Genomic DNA, 24,332 nt, shown 5'->3' with positions numbered 1-24,332 from the left:
TAGTCCAATTACATGCTTTTAGGAATGGACTCTTTACTTTGAAAACAGCAACTCATATCTAACAGCCGTGTGCTGGCCCAGGGTGCATTTTCTGACATGGCATCTGTTATAGAGCAAAAAGTCTAAAAATCACAACCAGGATGTAAGCGGGTGTACTTTTTCTATCACCAATATATATACATATATATATATTCCAAGGTTCTGAATACCTGTCCAGTTTGAATGTGTTTCTCACCTCTTAAAGGGGCACCTTCATAAAGTGAGGAGCCTTTTGAGAGACGGATTAATGTATAGAATGGTCAAAATCAAAAACAGCAGAGGTTGAGATTTTCTGACTTCCACTCCCTGGTATGAGGTCATGCTCCAAAAACACTGGATCCTACATTTCCCACAATGCAACTCAGTCTTTCAAATAGACCCTCCCTCCCTTCTAAATAAAACCCCTCATGTTTTGAAACTGACACGGCCAGTTTACAATTCGGGCCTCCTGAGATGACATCATCTGGGTAATTTTTCCAGACGTTTGAGAGCTCCCCCTCTAGAATTAGTACTCATCATGAAGACTGAAGACTGAAGTAAATTACAACACATTTGTAATCACACCTGCATGGGACATTTTTTCCCCTTAAAACTTAAGAAAACTGAAGATTTAGTATCATGTGCAGCTGCTTCTGGCATAGGTAACTTTGATCATTAGGTCAGATAACCATGTTAACTTTTTCCAAATGTGGCATCCAGCAGCTTAGGGCAAACATCATCTAGATACCAGATTCAAGGCATGCATCTCTGAAAAGTACAATCCTGAACACAAGCCCTTAACCTCTTTTCTACTGACATTTGACAATGGCTCATAAAGAAAGATACATATTCACTGTAGCTGAGTCTTCTAGCGCTATAAAGATGATGGGAGGAGCAGCTCAGCATGTTGTCAGTATTTTTATGTTACAGCTCCAGGACATTAAAAGGGAAGGTTTTAAAATTTTTGAAAAACGCACATGCTCATCTATTGTGACGAGAGTTTGATGATAAAATTCATACCACTGTCATTACTATCTGTTATATTTTAAGCTAGAAACAGGAGACGGTTGGCTTGGAGGTTTGTATAAAGACTGGAAATGAGGGAAATGTCTAGCATGGCTAGACGGTATCACACTTGTCATCTAACTGTTGGCCTGTCGTTAACATAGCACATGGTTTGCCAGTAAACACACCGAAAGTATTTGCAAAAAATATGAAGTTCTTTATTACAATTGTTTTCCTTCCCTGAGCATCACTTTAACAAAAGCAAAAGTTGGCTCAACTACGTCTAATTTGTTTTAGTGTCAGACAGAAATAGAACTCAGAGTGCCGAGACTGAATGAACTGGCTTCTCAATAGAATCACACACTCACTAAAGTATTAATGGTGTGTTGAGAAATGAGTGTGTGAGCTGGTGAAGTACGATAAGACTGTAAATGAGCCTGTTAAGAGAGTGTGTGCTGTGAGGGGGGAAAAAAGTGTGTGTGAGCCCGAGAGTGTTGACAGAGGGAGTGCAGTTGAAGGCTTGTGCGTGCCCATATGGAGGAGGTTTGGGTTTATATTTAGTAAGGTGGCCCATCAAACGGGCCGAGGTTAACCCTTCACTGGCAAAAACGAAGACTATAAGAAATTTAAGACTTCTCTGTGTGAAAGAGAAAACGCGATTTCAGTTCCATTAAAGAGACACTCTAAAAACTTCTTCCAGCCAGACTTAAACTGAGATGGACTAAAAGAAAAAGAGTAATAAGTACAGCCTGTGCCTGGTGATTTATTCATCTCCATAACTACCATCTTGCAGGACTAAGAGTCTACAGCCATGCTAGCAGCTCTGTGAGGTTGCTTTGATCTAAATGTTAATGTCAGCAGGCTAACATGCTCACAATGTTGGCTAGGTGTAAGGTTTAATAACATTTAATATTCTTTAGTAGGTTTAATGTTTTTGATCAACATCTTTATGTCTGTTGGCATGCTTACGTCAGCACTAAACACAAAGTTAAGCTGAGGCTGGGATGTATCATATTATCAACAGATAATATTCTAATATTATCTTTTAATGATAACTTAAACACTGATGCATAAACCACCATAAACTTGCAGCATGAGGAGGGTGTGCGGGGCCATCCATGCCAAGTGAATTACTATGAGGCATCGTGTAATTTAACTGTCCATCCTGAAAACCAGCAGGGACAAACAACCACTCTTCAACTTGTTGATATATGAATAATCCCATAATTTGAACAATCTGGTTAAAATTGCAGTGGGGGATGCTTCTGAGAAGCCAATAACAGAGTCAACAGGAATTAAAAACACTTATTTCCTAAAAGTACAGTTATTGTCATGTGGAGGGCTGCAATACGCATAAACAGCCATTTAGCCAGGGTGGAGGTTATGAGTGTGGAAGGACACATTCAGAGATAAACATTTACCGCTATGGTTCTTAAGTTAAAGAAGGTGTGTGACCTTCACATAGCCCCTCTAATTATCTGATACACACTATGAAGTGGAGCAGTTCCCTGTTGGTCTATTTACAACATAAAGTTAGACTTTAGACCAAATGTAAAGATAAACACTGACGCAAATTGAATGCAAAGCTGAGCACAACAGTTTGTTCTCTATTAATGCAAAACAGCAGAGAAGGACGAGGACAGACAATAGGCTTATACCCGTCAAAGCAAAAAATAAACAGTACACCGTCTGAATTTGAACCCAAAAAACATGTCTACTGTTCTGAAGCAATGTCTCCCAAAATGAGAATAACAGCTATACAAAGTGCTGCAAATGAGTGTAATAAGAGCCAAAGAGTTAAGAGTAGAAGAACAGTCTCGGCTTCTGTTTACTATCAGCTGTTTCAAGGGTTCTGGGAGTCCTTTGTGAGAGAGAAAGGGATGATGGGAGAAGATACGTGGGAGAAGGGGAGGGAGAACTGGCCTCCAGCTGTGAACATGTTCATGACAATGACTTCATCTCTGACTAAAAACTGCAAAACCAATACCGCAGTGATGTGTAGAAGGCCACACCACCTGTTACATCTGCGTATTGTGATAGTCACCTGTGCTTAGTGAGCCGCAAAATGATGTATTCATGTGCCAATACTGCATTCATATCATATATATCATATATATATCATATATGTAATTTTGTCAGACACAAGTAAGAGGATCGGAGAATCATTGCAGTTGTGCTTGATTCGTTTTCCCATTTCAGATAATACATTCACCTAGAGAAAAAAAAAAGCTAAGATGAGTGTTTATTTTGGTGCAACCTGCAGCCTGTAAGCAGTTTTTAATATGAAGAGTACAAAAAGACCTCTAGAGAGACATGAAAAAATAATTACAAAGCCTGCCGTGCAACTGACATATTCAGTGCAGGGCCTTAATAAAAACAGTAAAGGTTGTTGTGCAAAAAAGTTTTTAGGATGAGTTGCAACATTGCACATGAAGCTGGGATAATTATCCCTCTCCAGTTGGAGAGAAAGAGAGAAAAACAAAAAGCAGCGCAAAGGCTGTGACCCAGAGTGCCCATCAGGAAAAGGCAGAAATGCAAAGGGTGGAAAAGAGAAAGGAAATCACTGCAGGGAAAAAAAGTGGAACAATGGAGAGACAGTCCAAAAACTGAAGTTTGAACAGCACAAACCACAACCCAGGCGAAAATCACCAGTAGACTTGCACACCCACACAAACACACACACACACACACACACACACAACATGGCATATGAACCCAAATTACACCAGTCTAGTCAGGTTCAAATGCTGTAGCAGTGAGACTAAACACTCCATAGCTCCCTCAGATCTCTATGGTTTTATCAGATAAAAATCACCACAATTCTGCCAAAAAAAACTATCTCACCAAAAGTTCCACTGAGTAGCTGTTCTGGAACTTTCGCTCATATCACATGACCTTAATCAGTAGACGGGAGTGTGTCCATTTGTCATGGAATTGTAAATTGTAAATGTCCATTTTTCCAAACACTTCCTGTGCAAACTCCATCAGCAGATGAAGATCATGTGATGTAATCGAAAACGCAAGAACAAGTACTCAATGGACTTTGTGGTGAGAGTGTTTTCTTATCTTAAATGCTAACAGGGACGAGAAGTCCTTAAAGTGCAAAAAATATATAGAAATTTGAAGTCCATGCAAACTCCATCTGCTGATGAAGATAATGTGATATGACTGAAAGCTCCAGAACAGATTCTATATGGTCAATGTACTGAGACTTTTTTTCAAACGTTTAGAAATTAATATTGAAATGAATTTTTAAAGCCAACATGGACGTAAAGTCCTTAGTGCTAAGAAAGAGTGAACATTTTAACTCCAACACTCATGTGCAGCAACTAAAAGGTCCTTGTGAGGAAATTATTTTGTCAAGCGAAGTAAATGTAGTACTGGACAAGCTGATCATCTGAGAACATTTTGGTATTTTTGAATGTCTTTCAGCAATGTCTTTTTGTTGCTTGTTTCATATAGAGGCACTTCTTGGCAAACTATACTGAAGAAGATCATGCGATCTGATTAAAAGCTCCAGAACAGCTAGTGAATGGACGTGGTGGTGGGGTTGATAACTTGATTGTGGCATTAACCTGCAACAATAGATGACACAAGTGACAATCCATAATAAACATATGATGATTGGAGAACTACCTTGCTCTCCACAACTAATGACAAAAATAAAGTTTTGGGATATGAACTTAACTAACAAAACTACAATCATGAAATCATTGATTTGAGCCAAAGCTTTATGTAGCCTTTTTTTTTTAACGATGACTGACATTTTAACTTCCTAATAGTTCATATAAAGAGTAATAGCTGAGGTTTCTAGTCTGTGTTTTTGTTTTTCAGTGGTGGATAGAGACCAGACTAGACATCTGGTCCCAGATTAGACTAGTGTGTTTAAGACAGGCTTATGACTCCGGTGGCCTGGAACATTGAAGGGTTCCAGACTCAACCAATTAAGGCTGCTAACTCCATGCTTACTTCTTACTGTATGAACCCATGAACTGCCAGCAATGCATACATCACACATGTAAGGCTCGCCAGGGATAAAAAACTTGGAGCTTGCTGGGTGTAGAGCTGAAAGAGATTAGTGGATTTACAGACTATCAACCTGCAACAAAACTGATCATTCTTTAACCTTTTTTTAAGGCAAAAATTCCAAAAAGTAACTGGTTCCAACTTCTTAAATGTGTTTTATTAGTCTCTATTATTGAAAACTCATTCTCTTTGGTTTTTAAAACAAAACAAACCATTTAAGCATGCACACTTGGGGGGGGGATAATTGTTAGTTGCAGGCCGAGGATATGCCTTTATATTATAAATGTCCCTTTGATGTGAATTATGAGCTGGGAAAGACAGAGGAAAAAGCACAGATGTCAGGCCTGGGGGAGACATAATAAATAGTATTGGTTGGAGATTTACAAGAAGCTAATATCTATCATCTGAGTTTATGCTGAGCTGCACCAAGACCCTTCATCATCATGAGGGGAACTTCAGAGCAGAGTGTACTGTCCTCCTCTGATTACAATGCCCCTGCCTCCAGCTGGGATAATTGCTCAGGTCACTTGCCAAGTTGCTAGTAACTTTGATGACTGGAGGGGGTGGGGGGGGGAGAGCATTAAACAAAGATCTGGTGCCTGAAGATCAAAGTAATCCCCCTTCCTATCTGACTTCTTTAAAGAGCAACTGAGTGCATTGAGCGCAGTACACAATGTGTCTCTTACAGAACAAAGCATTCAGGTGACTCGGGAGTTTTCCCCAAACAGCTTGACATATTAATACAGAAAAAGGTAATCAATATTCAGGAATTTTTACTCACTGAGTCGTAATCTGAGACCAAGCCAGCTCCTCGGTGGCGATTTGTGCAGAACTGAATTCATGGTCCACTTGTTTGGCACCATCTATGCATGCAGTTCTTGAAAAAAAAAAAAAAAAAAAAAAAAAAAAAAAAAAAAAAAATCCCCTCCGTGTGTGTGTCGGTGTCAATGCTAATCAACCCAGCGATGTTTAATGAGCCGTCTTCACTATGTCATGCTCATTTTCTTCCCATTTCTGCGCGTAATCGTCCTCGAAAAAACGACTCAGCCGGTCTGTGTGTCGGTGGAGAGCACAAAGCTGCAACTCACATCGCGGTGCAATGCACGGAAAAGAGTGGCCAAAACAAAGAAAAAAACACCCACGAAAAGTGAGTGCAGGTCTCACAAACCGCTGAGGTCCCGCTACGAGTGTTGGGTCCGTGTTAAGATGTATATAACAGTTTCTATCTGCACACATGCGAGGAAAAAAAAAAGGAATCTCCTCGCCCTCCGACGTCTGTTGGTGCAGGAATTGGATTACAAGAAAGAAGAAAAAAAACCTTCTTTGTGAAGCTTTAAAGAAGTAAATGCATGGATGGAGTTCCTTCTATCAACTTTACACAGCGTGTTGTTGAAGTTGAACATATTTTGGGGGCTGCTTCGTCTCGCCGCCCTCTCTGATCAACCATCGGCTCTCCATTCATTCACACAACCTGAACCCACAAAAGACTCGATGCAGTTTCTCTGTGTAGTAGCGCAATGTGGCCGCTAGAGGCGCCAGAGAGACACACCAACAACACGTCCATTTAACAGTGCACACACACCAGACTCCATTCAGATGTCTCTCCACCAAGTTGTATCTGAAAATAGTCAAGAGGAGACAGCATATTAGATACAATGACCATCGTTTGGTGGTGGAAATACATTCATTACATAAAATATTTACAGTAAATGCAATTACTCAAGAACAATTTTGAGGTACTTGAAGGCTACTTTACTTGGATATTTACATTACATTTACATTACATTACAGTCATTTAGCAGACGCTTTTATCCAAAGCGACTTACAGGAAGTGTATTCAACATAGGTATTCAAGAGAACTACTAGTCACTAGAAGTCATAAGTGCATCTCCTTTCTTAAACAAGCATCTTAAAGCATAAACCAGAGCAAAAGTATAGTGCAGAGGCAAATTACTACGAAAACAATAATTGCAACAGACTAATACGAATATAATAAGTGCTACAAACTACTACGAATAGGATAAGTGCAGTAAACGAATAAGAATTCAGTAAGTGCAACAACTAATACGAATGCAATAAGTGCTACGAGGAAGGCTCAGGGTAGTGCTTCTTGAAGAGGTGAGTTTTCAGCCTGCGCCGAAAGATGGGCAGCGACTCTGCTGTCCTGACATCAGTGGGGAGTTCATTCCACCACTGAGGGGCCAGGACAGAAAAAAGCTGTGACCGGGTGGATCGGCCGCAGGAACCTCTGAGCGACGGGGCAACCAATCGCCCGAGGCAGCAGAGCGAAGTGGTCGGGCGGGGGTGTAGGGCTTGACCAAGGCCTGGAGATAGGAAGGAGCTGTTCCTTTCACTGCCCTGTAGGCTAGCACCAGAGTCTTAAACTGGATGCAAGCTCTTACAGGGAGCCAGTGTAGAGAACGGAGAAGGGAAGTTGTGTGGGAGAACTTGGGGCGATTGAACACCAGACGTGCTGCAGCTTTCTGGACAAGCTCCAGAGGTCTGATGGCCGACGCCGGGGCTCCGGCAAGTAGTGAGTTGCAGTAGTCCAGGCGGGAGATGACCAGAGCCTGGATGAGCACCTGCGCCGTCTCCTCAGTGAGGAAGGGGCGAATCCTCCTGATGTTGTAGAGCAGGAATCCGCAGGAGCGTGTGACGGATGCAATGTTTGCTGAGAACGACAGTTGGTCGTCCAGGGTCACACCCAGATTCCTCACAGTCCGAGTTGGCGTCACCACGGCATCATCAATGGTGATGGACAGGTCTCGGTGCGGGCAACCCTTCCCCGGGAGGAACAGTAGCTCGGTTTTGTCCAGGTTGAGCTTCAGGTGGTGTGTCGCCATCCACTTCGAGATGTCAGCCAAGCACGCAGCAATGCGTGCCTCCACTTGGGTGTCACCAGGAGGAAATGACAAGACCAGCTGGGTGTCATCGGCATAACAATGGTAAGAAATTTACATTTTCTTTTACTTCTACTCATGCTCCCAATCCACTACTCCACAGTTTGATAACATGAATAATACAAAATATAATGCACAAAATACATTATGAAGTGTTGTTATAGATTAAGATTAAGAATGTTTCATTCCCAGGAGAACTTCTCAAATTACACAGCAGATAAAGTACAATGAGCCCCACATGTATCATCTTCAACATTTAGGTGATACAGCGTAAAATATGCATAGATCATTCAATTTCACAGTATTATGTACAATTCTGCATTATGAGAAATGTATTTTTATATTTTTCTGCTAATACTGGACTTTGACTTGTTTGATGTGTATTTCTACACTGAAAGGTGGCTTCTAATTTATTTGTCTCCAGATAGTGTTTTAAGGTTTCTAGCTGAATCAATTAAAAATAATAAAAACAGACTGAGGCTAAAGAGACTCAAGGAAGACAAGCATAACATTAGATTGATGCTTAGTGTGGAGTTTTCAAACTGTATGCTTTACTTTTAAAAGAGAAAATTATTTCAAGATAAGGAATAATTAATGTCTTTGACAAATCAGATTAAATGGTCAAACCCAAGTTCGGCTGGAGTTGCTTGAGTGTAAACTTCCCCAAATAAAGAGAATGATGAGTGGCTATCATTATTCTTAACTCTGATATAGACCATTTCAAGGGAAATGTATTGCTAGGCAACAGCTTGGGTCCATGTTTACTTCCTGTCAGTTGATTTCATTAAAATACACTGCAACTAGGGAGCATACATAAAATTCCTTGCAACAAGGAATAAACTTTTAGACCATACGTTTACAACTGCAAAATTGACTATAATATTTGCTCCCATGTTTCACAAAAAAACAGGTGTTTTTTTAACCTAAACTGTAATCTTGAATAATACTATATAATAGTTTTCTGTCATTCCCCTTGGAAATATTGCTTTACTACTGCTAGTAGGGTGGTACGTCGGGAACCTGGGAATATGCATTACGAATATTCATTATTACCTTACATTCAATTTGAAGAGGGACCCTGTAGATCAAAATTTTGTATTAAAATCTATATTAATGTCAGAAAATTATATTACCACAGAGCAAAAATGGGTTTCTACACAAGTGGAAGAGATTAGGGGTGAAAAGGGCCCCAGCATCTTAGTTTTGTCCAGAGGATGGTCACGACATTTCGTTATTTTTGTGGGGTTTCAAAAAATCAAACCATATTATGAAACAATTAGCTGAATCTGGGGAGTTTCTCTTCTTCCATGTATTTTTGAATGCTCAGGGGTTTTGAGTGATTGTAATAGCACACTGCCTCTGCATTGTTACTTTACCCAGCTCAATTGTCATTGCAGTGCACCGTTGAATTGCACTTTTTGTCTGGGAGGGAGAAGGTAAACAGATCACTGTTTCAGCCACAAGCATGATGTGTGATCTAGATTTCATATTTAAACAAACCTGCTGGGAGACGTTTGGTATCTTTACCTAAAAATACCTTTTCAAAATATATAACTTCTATCAATAAATGAATCCAGTTTCTGAACAGAACTAGAGCTAATAACTTGCTCTATTTGATTGATGTACTAACTTTCCCTTTCTAACTTTGATGCCGGGTTAGAAAGGGTATGTTTAACTAATGTGTTTTTTGCTTGTTGTGAAATAAACAATTTTAAATTTGTATTCAATACATTTCACATATGTTTGTTGTTATAACTGATCATTGAGGTTCATGTTGACCATCTAGTGACACCTCTGCAGTGGGATTTCTCTTTGGTTTGCATGAGGTCTACGGGAAAAACAATGACAAAGCCAAAACAATGACGTTGCCAAAATGTGGCTGTGTTGTGTTTGTGTTCTCCACCCTCAATAAAGAGGCGGGGAACAGCAAACAAAGAAAAACGAGAGGGCAGAGAGGGGATGTTAAAACAGCCCACTTAACAAATTAGCAATTCTTCACTGTGTGAATGCATGTTTACGACCAAATGCTCCTTCTATTCTCAGCCAGATGATTTAAAAGGTCTACATATAGTTACAAGTCAGTCTTATGAGGTTTGTGATTTCTTTAACTAGGATTGATTTGCTTTTTAAAAAGTTGTTTGACAGTTTTTTTTTTTTTTTTTTTTTTATTACTGCCCTTCACACATTTTCTATGTGAACATCTGCTGTTGTTCAAAGCAAAACCCTCAACAATCATGTGCTGCCCCCTTGAGGTCTGAAAGGTAGAACCAAGAAAGCAAATAGTCCCTAAATTTGATCTTTTATATCCCACAAGGGCCTTCATAAGAAAAAGGAAACATGTCGCATTTTCACATCGCACGGAATGACCTAAGAATACAGGACCACTTTTGTGTTCCTTTAATAACACAATACCAAATGTACAGCAGTTAATAAAAATAGAGCCATATCCATTAAACCTCCCACTGGGATTATAGCACAATACTGACAAAAGGGCTTCAAATTCAGACAAAAAGCCAGGTCAAAGTTCACTGCTTAACTCAGCCCTGCCCTGTTCTGTTCTTTACTTGACTGAATTCAAGCACAACCAACATGTAATGTCTTGGCAGTGAGCATTATATCCAATAATACAATTTTTCACAAATGAAAGGGCTACTGTCTGAATCACTATACTGCACACAATGAGAAAAAGGTTCTAGTACCATTGCATCGCTGAAATCGACATGGTTCCATGACTATGAAACAAATATAAACATTGGTCTAAAACAGAACTTGAAAACAAGAAAACCACAAGTTTTAACAAAAGGTGTTTCTCATTTAATATCTGGCAGGTTTTTGTATTCATTTGCAGCTTTGGAATGCTAACTACACAATGACGAGACATCAAAGAAGAGCTGTAAGTACAAAGTGTGATATAATTGTTCATGTGACAGAAAACGCAGAAACTCCTTCACAGTCCCATCAAATACAAACGTACAGTAGGAGGTCCAGCAACCTGAAGTAAGCCATCTCGTCCTGCAGTCTGTGATGCTGGCTGTTCTGTCAGACTGAATCTTGACATAAAAAAAACTGTCCAGCTCAACCTCAGTTCTGTACATTCAAAGGCCAATTCTCACTGGTTTGGTGTGAGACACCAGACAAGAGTAAAGGGCAATGCTGTGTAGAAAATGTCACTGTGCCCCCATTTGACTGGGTCTTGTCAGGCCCTTAAAGACTCGCAGCTTTCCTGCACCAGTGAGATCAAAACTGTAGTCTGTAGTGACATAGGGCATCTCTCCTTCAAAGCCAGGCTGAAACAGAGACAAAAAATACCATAAGTAATGGCAATATAAAGCTTTAAAAGGTAACTCCATATGTCAAAGTTAGGCAAATAATGTTCTTTTAAGTGTATAGTGTTATGAAAGAACAGGGCAGTCTTCTGACCTGTGTTGTGAGGATGCAGGCAGGCAGCGATATCGCACCCAAGAGGAGACAATTGACCTTACGAAGGATGGAGGGATCTACAGGCGTCAGCAAAAAGTACAGACCTCGCACCATGTCGATACCTCGGAGCACACCTGGAACACATTAGCATGTCAAAACTAAGAGATTTTACATTTCAATTCAACAGCCAAGAGCCATCCCCTTAAACCTAATGCTCTGTTTGGGGTTCCTGGAGGCCCCGGGTCCTCATTAAACATACTTAACATCACCTTGATACTTTATGAATTGCTTACAAACTGCCGTCCGCCACAGAAAGCGTTTGGATTTTTGTTTTTGGAGGTTGTGCTCTCTGAGATGTCACTGACCCTAACTAACTGGCATAGTAAATATTTCTTTGTGAATTACTTATTGGTAAACAAAATGTATGTATATTTGTCAACACATAGCTGATACAAACATATAAATTGTGAATTATTGATTATTTAGTGTTATTACAATGCTTTATGGGCATTTCTGTATTCAAATATCCATTAATATTTGCTCAATTTATGTCAAACAAAAAAGTTACTAGAAAAAAGTCAATTTTATTCATTTTACACACGTTATAGGATTTGAACATTCATACAATAGGCCAGGCAGGATACGTACCGAAGCCCACACATGGGCAGATGGGAGCCTGGGACAGCAGGACTGGGCCTCCCCTGCTTGTGACCTTCTCCCCGAGGCAGCAGAGTCCCACCAGAGTAGCATTGGCAGCATAAAACATGTGACTCGGTACAACCTCACAATGGATCGCACCTAAAGCCACTGCTGTGTGGGGCACCTATGGGCCAGAGGAAGAATGGTTTAGGTTCTAATCAAGACAAGAAAATGGAAATTATTTAATAAAAAAAAAAAAAAAAACTTTGGACATAACCAAAACTTTCCCTATTTTTAGTATTTAAGCTCAGCTAATCAGTTTCTAGCTCTGGCTTCATATTTCAGACATCCTCCATCTTCTCATTTAACCCTCAGTAAGTGAACAAATAAACAGGTTTCCCAAAATGACAAACTATTTTCTTCATACTGAGACAAGCAGATACAGAATATGTGATTTAACATCACTTATTATTAACGTCTTTCAACGCGTCACTCTTTCCTCAAACCCCGTTCTGATACTATCAAGGTGTAATTTTCGTTAGGGAAGACTATGATGATAAATTATCTGAATCTTCTGTGTCACAAATCCTTGGAATTTTGAATCCTGATGCGCCATGATGCATCATTCAGACAAGTTTCAATTCTAAGGAAATAACTATTTATCTGAGGTAAAAAATTTAAAATAAATTTAAAAAATTAAAAAAACTGCAGCATTAAGACTCATGTACCTGGTATGGGGTGAGGCTGTGTAGAGGTCTAACTGGTCCGGGGTCAGGAGACTGCAGCTGACTCAGGTAGGCCAGCAATGACAGCTCTCTGTGCTCATTAGTGCGCTGGTGTTTTCTGTCAAATACAAAAGACCCACATAATTGATGTAATAATGAAGGTTTTTACATGTTAATGCCAACAGAGGTTGACGGTGGTGTAACTTACGCTGTTCCTTGGCGCCCCACTCCTTGAAACTCTGATTGTACAATAAGGTGAGTGTAACTTCTTGGGGGATTTTGGCTCTTTGTGAACTCTTCCAGAGCGGTCTGGGCAGGTGGGTGCGTTTGGTAGCCGTGTGCCGTCCTCAGAAACTCTGGAGTGAGGGCGGGACACTGGGTGATGCCGCTATGACCGAGCTGGACGACATGTGTGACCGGGAAGAAGCGGATCATGTCCACTAGCAGCTGAAATCCAAATCCTGTGGACAGCCCCAAAATAAGAACACGTTAAGATACTGATTACAGATTATATAGTTCTTCATATTCTGTCATGGAGTGTAGCCTGGGCTGACCTTTGATCCAGCCCATGGTGTTGATGATGACGGGAGTCTCTGTGCTCTGGGACCGTCTACGCCACAAGGATTTAAGAGATTCCAGGTAGCGTTCCAAGTCTGTCTCGCATGACGAATGACCATAGTAGATCATGTGCTCAGGTGTGCACTGATGTGTGAAAGGAGGACCTGGAAAATAACTCAAAATAAGTCTACTAATCCCACATGAAAATAACAAGTTCATATATTTAATAAAATAATTGTTTGACATTTTGGGAATCATACTTTTTAGCCTTTTTGGCAGGAAGCTTGACACCACTCAACTATCTGTGCAGTAAATATGGAGCTACAGCCAAGAAACATTCCGGTACATAACCCCATAACCATATCACATGTTAATTAGATAACTTCACATGTGCTGGTAGGTGGAATTTGATCCTATTGGATATAGAGCGAGGTTAGCCATTTCCCGGCAATAAAGCCAAAAAGCTTATTTTCCAAAATGTTTAACTATTGTTTTAAACACTTTGACTTATTAATATCTACTAAAAGGATGCTTTCAACCATGTGTGTTTAATATAGAGCGTTCACAGCTGTAAACGTTCCAAATGTGTCCCATTTTTTTTTACTGTTGCACTGTATGTGATTGACAAAAGCTGACAGGAAGTAAACATGCACTCAAGCTGTTGCCTAACTATGCAATTCAGTTGAAATTATTTATAGAATAGACATCACAGTATCAAGAGGATAAAAAAACATACCCAGAAGTGGTCTTCTGACAGTTGACAAAGACAGGCAACCAGGGGGAGTGAACTCTGTTTGACCGAGGTCACCTTCCAAATAATCTACACTAGCAGTGCTAAAGACACAAACACAGACAATTAGTTTTCTATGAAAAACATTAGAACACAGTATCACAGAACAGACTTGACCTTCAAAAAATGGTCTTAAGACCCGTCTTAAGATTGAGACCCATCTTGGTTACTATAACACTGATAACTACTTTGATGTCTTGAGATAAGCACTGATGACCTCTATAGAAATGTTAAGTCAAAGGATGCAGCAAATTTTAACTGAATACAAAAAATAAATAAAGGATTACAACCAATTATATAGCACACAAGGATCATAAGTATATTCAACACTAGATCATGTTAAATCTAGCATATAAATATGACAATATCACTAGACATATATAAATATGAATGAGTACTTACTGATTTAGTAAGTTATTGATGAGGGTGCGGATAAATGTTGACTTGCCCACATTCTTGGTACCACAAACAAGGATGACTGCACAACCATCCATGTTTCCTATGAATGACAGACACGAGTCCAATAGTTTGCCAGTGCAGGATCAAATGTTAGTGTTTGTGTTTTTGCAGCCATTATCAGACATGGAATAGATAGTATGCTCTCTTCATCCATCTGTTTTCAGGATGGCTTTTTGTCAGACATAGATGTCTGTTACATAAATGTTTGTATTGGCTTTGTTCGGACATGATGGGACTCTCACGCAAACAGCAACAATGCTTACACGTTGTCGGTACCTAGTGCACAAAGTGCATATAATGATATGAAGGAAGAGGAGTTTCTGTTCTATCACAAAAATTAAATAAATAAAAATGGGCAACATTGCTGTACATGGAAGGCGTCTTAACTCCTAAGCCATGACGTCGCCGCATCAATTTTAGAATTTACAAATACTGGATTCTGAATTCTGTTTTCTAGATTAGAATATTGTCCATATTTAACAAGATGTTAACATGATGTTGAATATGGACTCTTAATTTGTAATTGCTCTTTCTGAGAAAGGTATCACAGTGATCTTAATCAAGTTCGACAACAAGATGCTTCCCCCCCTCTCTGTGCATTTAAACTTCTGCAGACACAAGGCCAACATGTAAAAATTGCAAAACAAGTTGCATGTGTAAAAAGGTGCTTACCTCTGCATGCGCTGACAACCATGTTAAGAGCATTTCTGTACGTCTTCGACATTTTTAGGCCATCGATGGCTGTGCCCAGGGGAATCATACCAAGACCATTGAGTGGAGTATCCAGAACAGCTGACATGAGTTCACTCTATAGGTGGAAAAGCTTCTGTTAGACAACACTGGCCTTTCAAAAATACCCATACATGAATTCTGCTTATGTTATGCTCATCTCCTTCCAGCTATTCCAAATTCAATGCAGTTTAACTTGTTTGTGATTAGGTGAATATTGACAGTAGCTATATGTACAAATATCAGTCAACTCACTATCGGTGGGCTGAACAATTCACTGAGATCTGTGAAGCTTGACAGAAAGCGTGTCAGAGGCGTCTCCATGGGCTCCAGTAGGATGATGGATGAGTTTGTCGTAATCTTCTTTTGCAATTTCTTCCATGATGCTGCAAAACACACATTCAAAAGGGGTTTAAGGAAAGAAAAATATAGTTCATAGCACAGGCTTCCTAATACGCAGCTAAGTATTTTTGTCACCAAATAATTCTTAAAACTAAAATGTGTAAATTGCATTACAAAATAATAACATCACTCTCTTATAGCAAAACAGCCTGCTTATGTGTTTACCTAGTTGCAGATACTTTTGAAGAATGGGTGCAGCCTCCATTTTATCATCTCTGGTCTGGTCAGAGCTTTCCAGAGCTCTAATGGTCAGTGGACAATGCGAGGCTGGGGAGAAGAGTGGATATGACTGCTGGCCTTCTTCAATGGTGAATCCCATCACTTCTACTCGACCGTACAGACAGGTCAAAAGGCATTTCCCACGGAAACACAAGGTCTGCAGGAGAGTAAATGTAATGCTCAGTCAAATAAATGGATAAAAATATGTCTTAATTGCCAGATCTTTATCGAAACATCCTGAAGCATACCTGATTCTTCTGCATGACAAGGACTGCAAGGTTTTGTCGATCATCTCTCTCTGCACAGTAATGGAGAGAATCTCCCTCCAGTCTACCTTGGCTTACATCTTCCATGTCAGCTGAGGTCTCCACACCGTTGCCATGAATGGACTTGGAATACTCCTTCCAGTCCTGTGAGTCATTTGACTCGTCGTCTATTGTAAACGCCGAACTTCCATTAGCCTGCACGTTAGATTTCTTTGCTACAGACTGAGGTTTTTTTTTCTTCGAGTCAGAAACAGGCTTTGCCTTATTCTTCAATCTTTTGACGTTTGGCTTTTTCTTCACAGACGCCTGGTGCTCTTTCGCCATTCTGGCCATTACAGGACTGGAGTTGAGCTCTGATGAACTGATAGGCGGCCGGCACCTTTTGCCCCTCACATCCTTCCATTTCAGAGATTTACCTTGGCCCTTGACCTGTTTGGGTTTATTTACCTTCATGATCCAGCAATCAACAATTATTCATGTGGGTGCTGATGAAAAACAGAAGTGGAGAGCCTACAAAGAGAGGGGAAGAGAATTAGCATCTGAAAGGACAGGTGACACTATAGCTATATCTCCAGGGACAAGGAATGGTAATAAATGACCATTTACTAAATAAATGATTAATAACATGTGGTTAAAGGGGTACTCTATAAGATATTAACAATACACTATGTAATATATGCAGTTCATAGTGCTTTACTATAAAAGCACAGTGCAAAGTAAATATATCCAAGTAAATCCAGGTAAATCCCACCACTGTGAACCTTATTCATGATGAAAACATAGCTAGCTCGATTTTGCAGCAATTTGAAAGCTAAGCTAACCACGCTTAAACGAGCTAACGTTAGCTTTAAAGTTACACTTCTTACAATGTGCGTTCATTTATCAACGTAACTGGCTGAGCAGTTAATAAATAAATACATATACACACCACAAAGAGGAAATAGCTGTCAGACAACAATGAATTTAGACTTAGCGTTAAGTTACCTGACAGGTATGCTAACTGCAAGCTAACATTGTTGCATTCAGGTGGAAGAAACGTACCCCAGCTTGGGGCAAAAACACCAACGCAGGACTGTAGATGTGATTCTTAATTGTCTTACTATGTACATCACCTTTATAAATGGTTAAAATGACGCCAACCAGCTGGCCGACTGTTTACTGAGGCGATGCTAACAGGCTAGCTAACATGTGTGAGCCACAAACAGACGCCGCATCTAGATGGTCGACTATGATTTAACCCGGAGTTTTATTATTTACGTTTACGTCATTAGGCAAAACTATTACACTGTATTTAGCCTATTGACACACACATAATAATTTGTAAAAAGTGAAATACCTGCAAATAATACAATAAATATGTAGCTTTTTATTGTTTCGGGTGTGCATCTGGATGTTAAAGAATGGACAACAAAAACATTTCCCTGGGTTTCGGTCGCGTAAACAGCGTCACATCCTCTTCCTTTTGCAGTTTTTAGGGGCCTACAAGAAACGAAAACGAAGCATGTAGCGGCTTTGCTACGTTTTTAACCTGTTTACATTACATCCGAAGCAGGTGCAGCTCAACAGTATGAGAGATAAATAATCGGTTTTCCTCGATCTTGCAGATGTTAGTTTCTCTGCAGCGGTGGGTGCGTACCTTGCTAAGGGATCGTCTTAAAATGTGTGCAAGGGAATAAACGTTGAGGTGCGTACCTTGGCTAGGTAAGGGTCTGCAATCATTTCAATCCAAGCAGTGTCAACATCACAAAAAAACTTCATTTTAATAATAATTATTATATTATTATTGTAGCTTTCATTGACACAAATGTAATTTAGTTCATCTTAACATGTAAGAGTAGGAAACTTAACCTGATGCAAGTGATGTCAGATCTCCAAAATATTCCAACACTTTTTCATAATGTTATTGTTTCAGGCATGCAATGTTGTTTTTTGTCATTTCAATTTAACTCTATACATGTAAACGTAGTTGCAGCGTCATGGATGTGAAATTATGAATTATTGTTACCTTTCATACATATATATATGTGGCCCTTAACGTTAACTTGTTTATATTGTGTGTATTTTGAATTGCACCTTGTTGATATTTGATTTGTTATATTCTATATTTGCACTAATTTGTATTGCAACAGCTAGATGATAATTTCCCTTGGGATGTATAAAGTTATATCTTATTTTATTTTATCTTATCTAATGTTTGCCCATACAATGAATGCGATTCCACTCAAAAGTACAGGGGGATCGAGGGTTGCAACAACAAGCGATTATTTTCAATATCAATTAGTCCTGTTTTATCTAAACATCACTCCAAAACTATAGATATTCAGTTCTCTATTACACAAGACAAATAATGGTAATTAACAATAAATTGATTATCAAAATAGTTGTACTATTAGTTCTGTTGATTGACTAATCGATTAATCGACTAATCTTTTAGCACTAAGAGAATAGATGTACAGCAACAACAAAGAAAGCAAGCTAACAGAGATCAGCAAACATAAAATACAGCTGTATAGGTAAGTAGGAAAAAAAGATACATGTATAAACAACATACAACCTCTGTATTAGAATTTAAATGATTAGTCTACTGACAGAAAAAAGATTATATAACTGTTTTTGACAATTGTTAATCGCTTCAATTTGACTTTTAATCCAAAATGTCGATTCTCAGATGTGTATTTGCTACTTTCCTTTGACACAAGTGGTAGTAAACTGATCATCTTTGGGTTTTAAACTGATCGACAAATAAAACATGGAATTTGAATATGTCAGATGGGCTCTGGGAAATTATGATTTTTCACTATTTTCTGACATTTTATAGATGAACCTAAATAGATAAGAAAAAACAATTGCTGGTTGCAGCCCTAATATAAACTGTTACTGTAAATTGTGATTTGAAGGTTACAAATAGTTTGTAACGTGACTATATAGATACAATTTAATGTCCTTGTGTCTCATGTGCAGCAGACCTCAGTGGTACCGGAGGGATGCCTGCCGCAGAGAGCAACCATGCACTGCGTGTCCTGTCCTCCCTGAACCAGCAGAGGGCAGTAGGGAGGTTTTGTGATGCAGTTTTAAATGTAGGAGGAGGGGTGGTCTACTTGGCCCATCGCAACATCCTTGCCTGTTTCAGTGAAATGTTCCAGCAGTCCAACATGCCCACTGCATCGTGCATGGAGTTCTGCTTGCAGGAGTGTCCCAACGACGGCCTGGAGCTGCTCCTGAACTTTGTCTACACTGGAGAGCTGAAGTTGGATCCAGAAAACCTAGAGAAGGTGCAGCATGCAGCGGCCAGCCTGTGTGTGCCAGAAGCACTCACACTCTGTCAGCAGTTCAAGGAAACTTCTGCGGATCCTGTGCCTCTCAAGCGCAAAAGAGGCAGACCTAGAAAGTCTACATCAGATACAAGCCCTTATTGTTCAGTCAAAGAAGAGAACCCGCTTACAATCACAAAAGATTCAACCACAATCACAGAGTCCAGCTTTGATACTGCCACAGCCAATTGTAGCACGGCTGCCACTACCACCCGCTCTGGTCGTGTAGTGAAGGGCCCTAGGAGACTGGTGACTGTTGAGAGCCCCACTACGGATTTTACAGCCCCTGAAAAAGTCAGCAAGAACCCTCCGCTTATTCCCATGGAGACAGTAACCGGTGATGATGTCCAGGGGAGCCGTAACCCAGATCAGCCAACTGGTGAAACTGAGGTAAAATACATGAGTATTACAGTGTTTCGACATGTAACATGTAACTGCAAGTGCATACTATGATGAGTTTAAAGATGAATATGGTGTTTATTATCATGATACTTATCTTGTGCTATTTGCAGATAACTGACTTGCAGATTGACATAAACGACAACAGTGTAAGCCAGGTAAATGAGGAAGGAGAAGAAGAAGAGGACGATGTGGGGGATTTTGAGGGGATCACTGAAGACACAGATGAGGAGTATGTACCTGTTGAAGAGCCCATTTCCTCAGCCCCGTCCTCATCAACGGCACGGAAGCGCAAAGTCCAGAGTAAAACCCACCAAGACGAGAATGGTGAGGCTGTGGAAGAAGACTCCAAGAAGAACTCTGTGCAGTGTCCCATCTGTGACAAATCCTTCAAGAGCAAATACTATCTCAAAGTCCACAACAGGTACATACGTCTTCAGTATTTTCACATCAAACAACTGTTGAAGGAATAGCCACCAATGTGTCTCCTTCTGCAGGCGGCACACAGGGGAGAGGCCCTTTGGTTGTCTTAAATGTGGAAAGAGGTACTTCAGGAAGGAGAATCTTTTGCTACATGAGATCAGAGACTGTTCTAAAGTCCAGGTGAGTATCTCCGAATTCTTCCTTCAATATCAGGTAAGATCCTAGAAAGTGTTTCAAACATAAGTTTTTGTGCCGTTTTGAAATAACAGACGTACACCTGCGTGACATGCTCCTCAACATTCAACGGAAAAGAAGAGCTGCGTTTGCACGTCGTGTCCCACACAGGAAATATGCCCCACAAGGTACTGATTAATAAAAACAGAAAAAATACAGCATAATTATATCAAATCTAAAATGACTTTAATATTTAATATTATTGACATGGTGTCATTTTTTTCAGTGTTCAACATGTCCGGAACAGTTTATGCACAAGAAAAACTTGACAATTCACATGATGAAGGTCCATGGTTATCCCAAACCACATCCAGTAAGTTTTCTTGACTGTCTATCAATGAGACCATTACTTACTGGTGATGTACCTTCAGTAAATAGAGATTTTATGCTTTTAATTGTGTTGCAAAGCTTAATGTTTCTTATATTTTTACCTTTGAAATCCAAGATATTAGCCTGTTTCATTCTGTTAAAATAATGTTTTACTCTTTAGTGTCCCCAGTGCCCCAAAACCTTCTTAACTCGGACAGAGCTGCGCGTGCACGAAGCAGCCAAACATCGAGGCGAAAAGCCGTTTGTGTGCGAGGAGTGTGGCCATCGAGCCTCTAGTCGAAACGGCCTGCAGATGCATATTAAAGCCATTCACAGGTACTGGAACATGTTTTGTTGTCTCATGTGATCAGACTAGAGGGACCTAACATCTCTATCAAACATGCTTTTTAAATAACATGAATACCTGTACATTTGGAGATTAGTTTTCATGACAACTGTGATAGCATTTGTGCAGATTGTTTGAGTCTCTTTTTTTGTTTTGCTTGACAGAAATGAGCGGCCTTTTGTATGTAACGTATGTGGCCATGCATTCTCCCAGAAAAACAACCTCAACATGCATCTGCGTATACACAGTGGTGAGAGGCCCTACCAATGTCATCTCTGTGGCAAAACCTTCAGGACGCAAGGTAACAGCCATCCTTCCTCACTGTGGACACAACTGTGTTGAGTAGATTGCTTGAAACACAGCTCAAGGAGGCAATTTGAGTCAAAAATTGCACTCTCATAACTTCCTGGGTATGTCAGAACCTCCTATATCAATCGTGAGTAAACATACCATAAATCCACCAAGAAAATGGAAAAAATATGCTCAATACTACTCCAGAGGTGCCTGAAAATAATATTTTTTTTATGATTTCTTCAGTATCAAAAGTAATGCAATGGATACTTTACAAACAGAATTAGCTAATACATATTTCAGCATGCTTTTAATAGAGCCAATTGCCAAAATTAATTCAAAAATATAGGCTAAAATAAGACAGGACTTGAGTTGTAGCCAGCTCTTAAACTCACTGAATCCACTGCAACATTATGCTTTCTGTTTACATCCCCAATGGCATTATGGGAATTGTAGTTCCAATATTTAGAGCATGATTACATGATTATCCTACAAATACAATTCAGATTGTAATAAGAGTGTTGCGGTCAATTCAGTGTTGACAGACTTTGAAAATCCCTGGTTTAGATGAATAAATATTATTAGAAATTATCATTTATATATTTATTTTTCTGTGTGTGTGTTTATTGTATTAATCATTGTCTTTTTAATACCAGCCAGTCTAGATAAACACCACCGGACACACACTGGTGAGCGTCCTTTTAGCTGTGATATTTGTGAGCAGCGCTTCACAGAGAAAGGCGCCCTCGTCCGCCACAAGGCCAGCAAACACGAGGAGGGCCGTCCCCACTGTTGTAACATTTGTGGCAAAACATTCAAAGGTAAGAGATAGATATAGATATAGATACAGATATATATAGCATGCATTATACAATATATCGTTATGAGCACGGAGTCAAGGACTCACCAGTGTGATTCTTCTTGTGGTTTTTGCCTTCATCAGCGAGGGAGCAGCTTCGTGTTCATCTGCGACGTCATAAGGGCATGAGGAAGTTTGAGTGTATCGACTGCGGCTACAAGTTTACTCGACAGGTAGGTTCAATAGAAGGGCTGCAAACATTTATTCACACTTTTGGTTACTTTCATTCTGCTACACCCAGATTGAATTTAAATACACCATCCTTGACTTTGGCCAATGCCTGAATGTGTTTAGTGGCTGTGTGATGTTGTTTAGCGGCTGTGTGATGTTGTTTATTGCAGCCAACACTGCTGACACATTTTTTGATATATAAAAAATTCAAAAACGAGTGAAACATGCCTTTTACAGTTTCCCAAAGCCCAAAGACATTCAGTCTACTATCGCAGAAGATGGGGAAAAAAAGCAAATATATATTTATAATTTATATTATATATTTATTTTATATTATATTTTATTTTGGGGTATTTTGATTAAAAAGGCATGACAGCTGCAAAAAGTGCATAATGTATATCTTGATAAAAGCATATACCCCTTTTCAATCTCACTGCATGTAATAAAGGCTGACTTTACCAGGCTTAAAATTCATTCATTCAATTTAATATTTTGTCTTCTATTGATCCCCCATTTTCTCTTCTATTTTGCAATATATAAATGTTAATTCATTCATTTAACATTTTTTCTTAATAAAACCATCAACCCGAAAGTGCATGGGTGTACACGGGTATCTGTTGAAGACATTTGGAACATTTAATTTGTAATTATTATTTTTGGGTTATTTGTGTATGTATTAAATATAATAATTTCTATGTGACGGATTCTTCTAAGTTTTACTTCCTTACCAAAACATACGTCACAAAAAGCACACTTTTTTTGAGAAGTTGAAATTAGGGGGTGTTGGGCTTTGGTCTTGAAAATTATAATTATTTATATTGGATGATTTATTTTCTCTCCATTGACTAATCAATTTATTGACTGATTTTGACCCTCACATTTCTATATGCTTCCCCTTACAGGCACACTTGCGACGACACATTCAAATCCACAAACGCACTGAGAACTACAACCCCCGGCAGAGAAAACTAAGGAACGTTATAGTGCAGGAAGTGGACGGTGAGAGTCCTGGTGAGAACGAAGCAACGGAAGAAGTGCAAGACGAGTTGATCGCAGAGGAGACCACTGACCAACAGGAATCCACAAACGGACAGGAATCCACAAATGGAGAGCCTGACTCGGGGACAGGCCTCACTTCTAGTTGCATAGTGAGGGTGGTGATTGAGCCAAGCAGCGCGGTAATGGAGGAGGTGGTGTCCAACCAGAACCCGGGACATGTAGACGTGGCAGAGAGTTTCTCTGTGCCAGAAGTCTTACAGCAAACACAGCTGGTCACTGAGGCGTACGAGTCCACGATGAATATGGAAGAAATGGTTGAGAATATACCAGAAACTAAGACCTGAGGACTGAAACACCAGAGACTGTGTGCAATCCACTCAAGAGTGGAAGTTACTGTGAAGACCACTTCCTTAATAAGAAGCACCTAAATGTGATGGAAAGACATTTGGCCTTACAGATCCAAAGATGACACGGCAACGCAATCAGCTACTGTCGAGTTTCTAGCCATGCAAAGGAAGAGCAGCAAGTTATTCTCATGCCTTTAATAGATAACTGTCAATGTACTGCATGCGTGTGAAGATTGCATGAATGTGAAATCATGGTTTTTTTTCAGCCTGTCTAATTGAGCCTCCCTTTCATCAATGTGCCTACTGCAGCTAGATTCTGGAAAATCCGTTATAAACTATCCTCTGTGCAGTTCAGTATTGTTACTGCAAATTATGGGAAATAAACGTGTTCTCTCTCACAATGAGAAGATTACTACCATTCACATGTCTGTTCATTAAATGCAATGCTATGTTTACACTACGAGTTAGAAAAAAAAAAGCGGAAGTA

General features: G+C 39.7%; 3 protein-coding genes across 7 annotated transcripts in view; 1 reads left to right on the top strand and 2 right to left on the bottom strand.

Annotated features, from left to right (window-relative positions):
- Window positions 1-5,921, bottom strand: part of plekhg5b (pleckstrin homology domain containing, family G (with RhoGef domain) member 5b) — a 64,108-nt gene extending 58,187 nt beyond the window's left edge. The window contains 1 exon segment of the mRNA XM_054609256.1: window positions 5,831-5,921. Coding sequence (XP_054465231.1) covers window positions 5,831-5,912 — 82 coding nt within the window. The 5' untranslated portion in view covers window positions 5,913-5,921.
- Window positions 5,922-10,200: 4,279 nt separating this feature from the next.
- Window positions 10,201-17,576, bottom strand: nol9 (nucleolar protein 9). Of its 4 annotated transcripts, none has more exons than XM_054609566.1 (13): window positions 17,493-17,576; window positions 16,139-16,666; window positions 15,837-16,047; window positions 15,525-15,655; window positions 15,213-15,348; window positions 14,484-14,580; window positions 14,028-14,125; window positions 13,288-13,455; window positions 12,942-13,194; window positions 12,737-12,851; window positions 12,018-12,192; window positions 11,370-11,503; window positions 10,201-11,236 (listed from the first exon to the last, which is right to left on the bottom strand). In XM_054609566.1, the coding sequence occupies exons 2-13, from the start codon at window positions 16,607-16,609 to the stop codon at window positions 11,117-11,119; spliced, it is 2,109 nt and encodes a 702-aa protein (XP_054465541.1). In that variant the 5' UTR covers window positions 16,610-16,666; window positions 17,493-17,576; the 3' UTR covers window positions 10,201-11,116. The 4 variants fall into 4 exon arrangements, with proteins under 4 accessions (XP_054465541.1, XP_054465539.1, XP_054465538.1 ...); XM_054609564.1 differs by lacking the exon at window positions 17,493-17,576 and adding an exon at window positions 17,141-17,371; XM_054609563.1 differs by lacking the exon at window positions 17,493-17,576 and adding an exon at window positions 17,198-17,371.
- Window positions 17,577-17,764: 188 nt separating this feature from the next.
- Window positions 17,765-24,275, top strand: zbtb48 (zinc finger and BTB domain containing 48). 2 transcript variants are annotated; one of them, XM_054609562.1, is made up of 11 exons: window positions 17,765-17,840; window positions 19,118-19,857; window positions 19,980-20,290; window positions 20,364-20,469; window positions 20,559-20,651; window positions 20,750-20,836; window positions 21,014-21,168; window positions 21,343-21,479; window positions 22,126-22,290; window positions 22,413-22,501; window positions 23,402-24,275. In XM_054609562.1, the coding sequence occupies exons 2-11, from the start codon at window positions 19,141-19,143 to the stop codon at window positions 23,840-23,842; spliced, it is 2,301 nt and encodes a 766-aa protein (XP_054465537.1). In that variant the 5' UTR covers window positions 17,765-17,840; window positions 19,118-19,140; the 3' UTR covers window positions 23,843-24,275. The 2 variants fall into 2 exon arrangements, with proteins under 2 accessions (XP_054465537.1, XP_054465536.1); XM_054609561.1 differs by having other exon boundaries at window positions 17,783-17,857.
- Window positions 24,276-24,332: the final 57 nt, after the last annotated feature.

Source organism: Anoplopoma fimbria, chromosome 12 (genome assembly GCF_027596085.1).
Source record: "Anoplopoma fimbria isolate UVic2021 breed Golden Eagle Sablefish chromosome 12, Afim_UVic_2022, whole genome shotgun sequence".
NCBI lineage: Eukaryota > Metazoa > Chordata > Actinopteri > Perciformes > Anoplopomatidae > Anoplopoma > Anoplopoma fimbria.
This window is presented reverse-complemented; position numbering and strand designations above follow the sequence as displayed.

Coding starts and splice junctions, on each gene's coding strand:
- nol9 (XM_054609566.1), bottom strand. CDS start 16,609: ATGAAGGTAAATAAACCCAAACAGGTCAAGGGCCAAGGTAAATCTCTG. Junction 13,456..14,027: donor TGTCAGAAGACCACTTCTGG/GTATGTTTTTTT, acceptor GTTATTTTCCAG/GTCCTCCTTTCACACATCAG. Junction 11,237..11,369: donor CCTGCATCCTCACAACACAG/GTCAGAAGACTG, acceptor TCTCTGTTTCAG/CCTGGCTTTGAAGGAGAGAT.
- zbtb48 (XM_054609562.1), top strand. CDS start 19,141: ATGCCTGCCGCAGAGAGCAACCATGCACTGCGTGTCCTGTCCTCCCTG. Junction 20,470..20,558: donor GAGACTGTTCTAAAGTCCAG/GTGAGTATCTCC, acceptor TTGAAATAACAG/ACGTACACCTGCGTGACATG. Junction 22,502..23,401: donor GCTACAAGTTTACTCGACAG/GTAGGTTCAATA, acceptor TTCCCCTTACAG/GCACACTTGCGACGACACAT.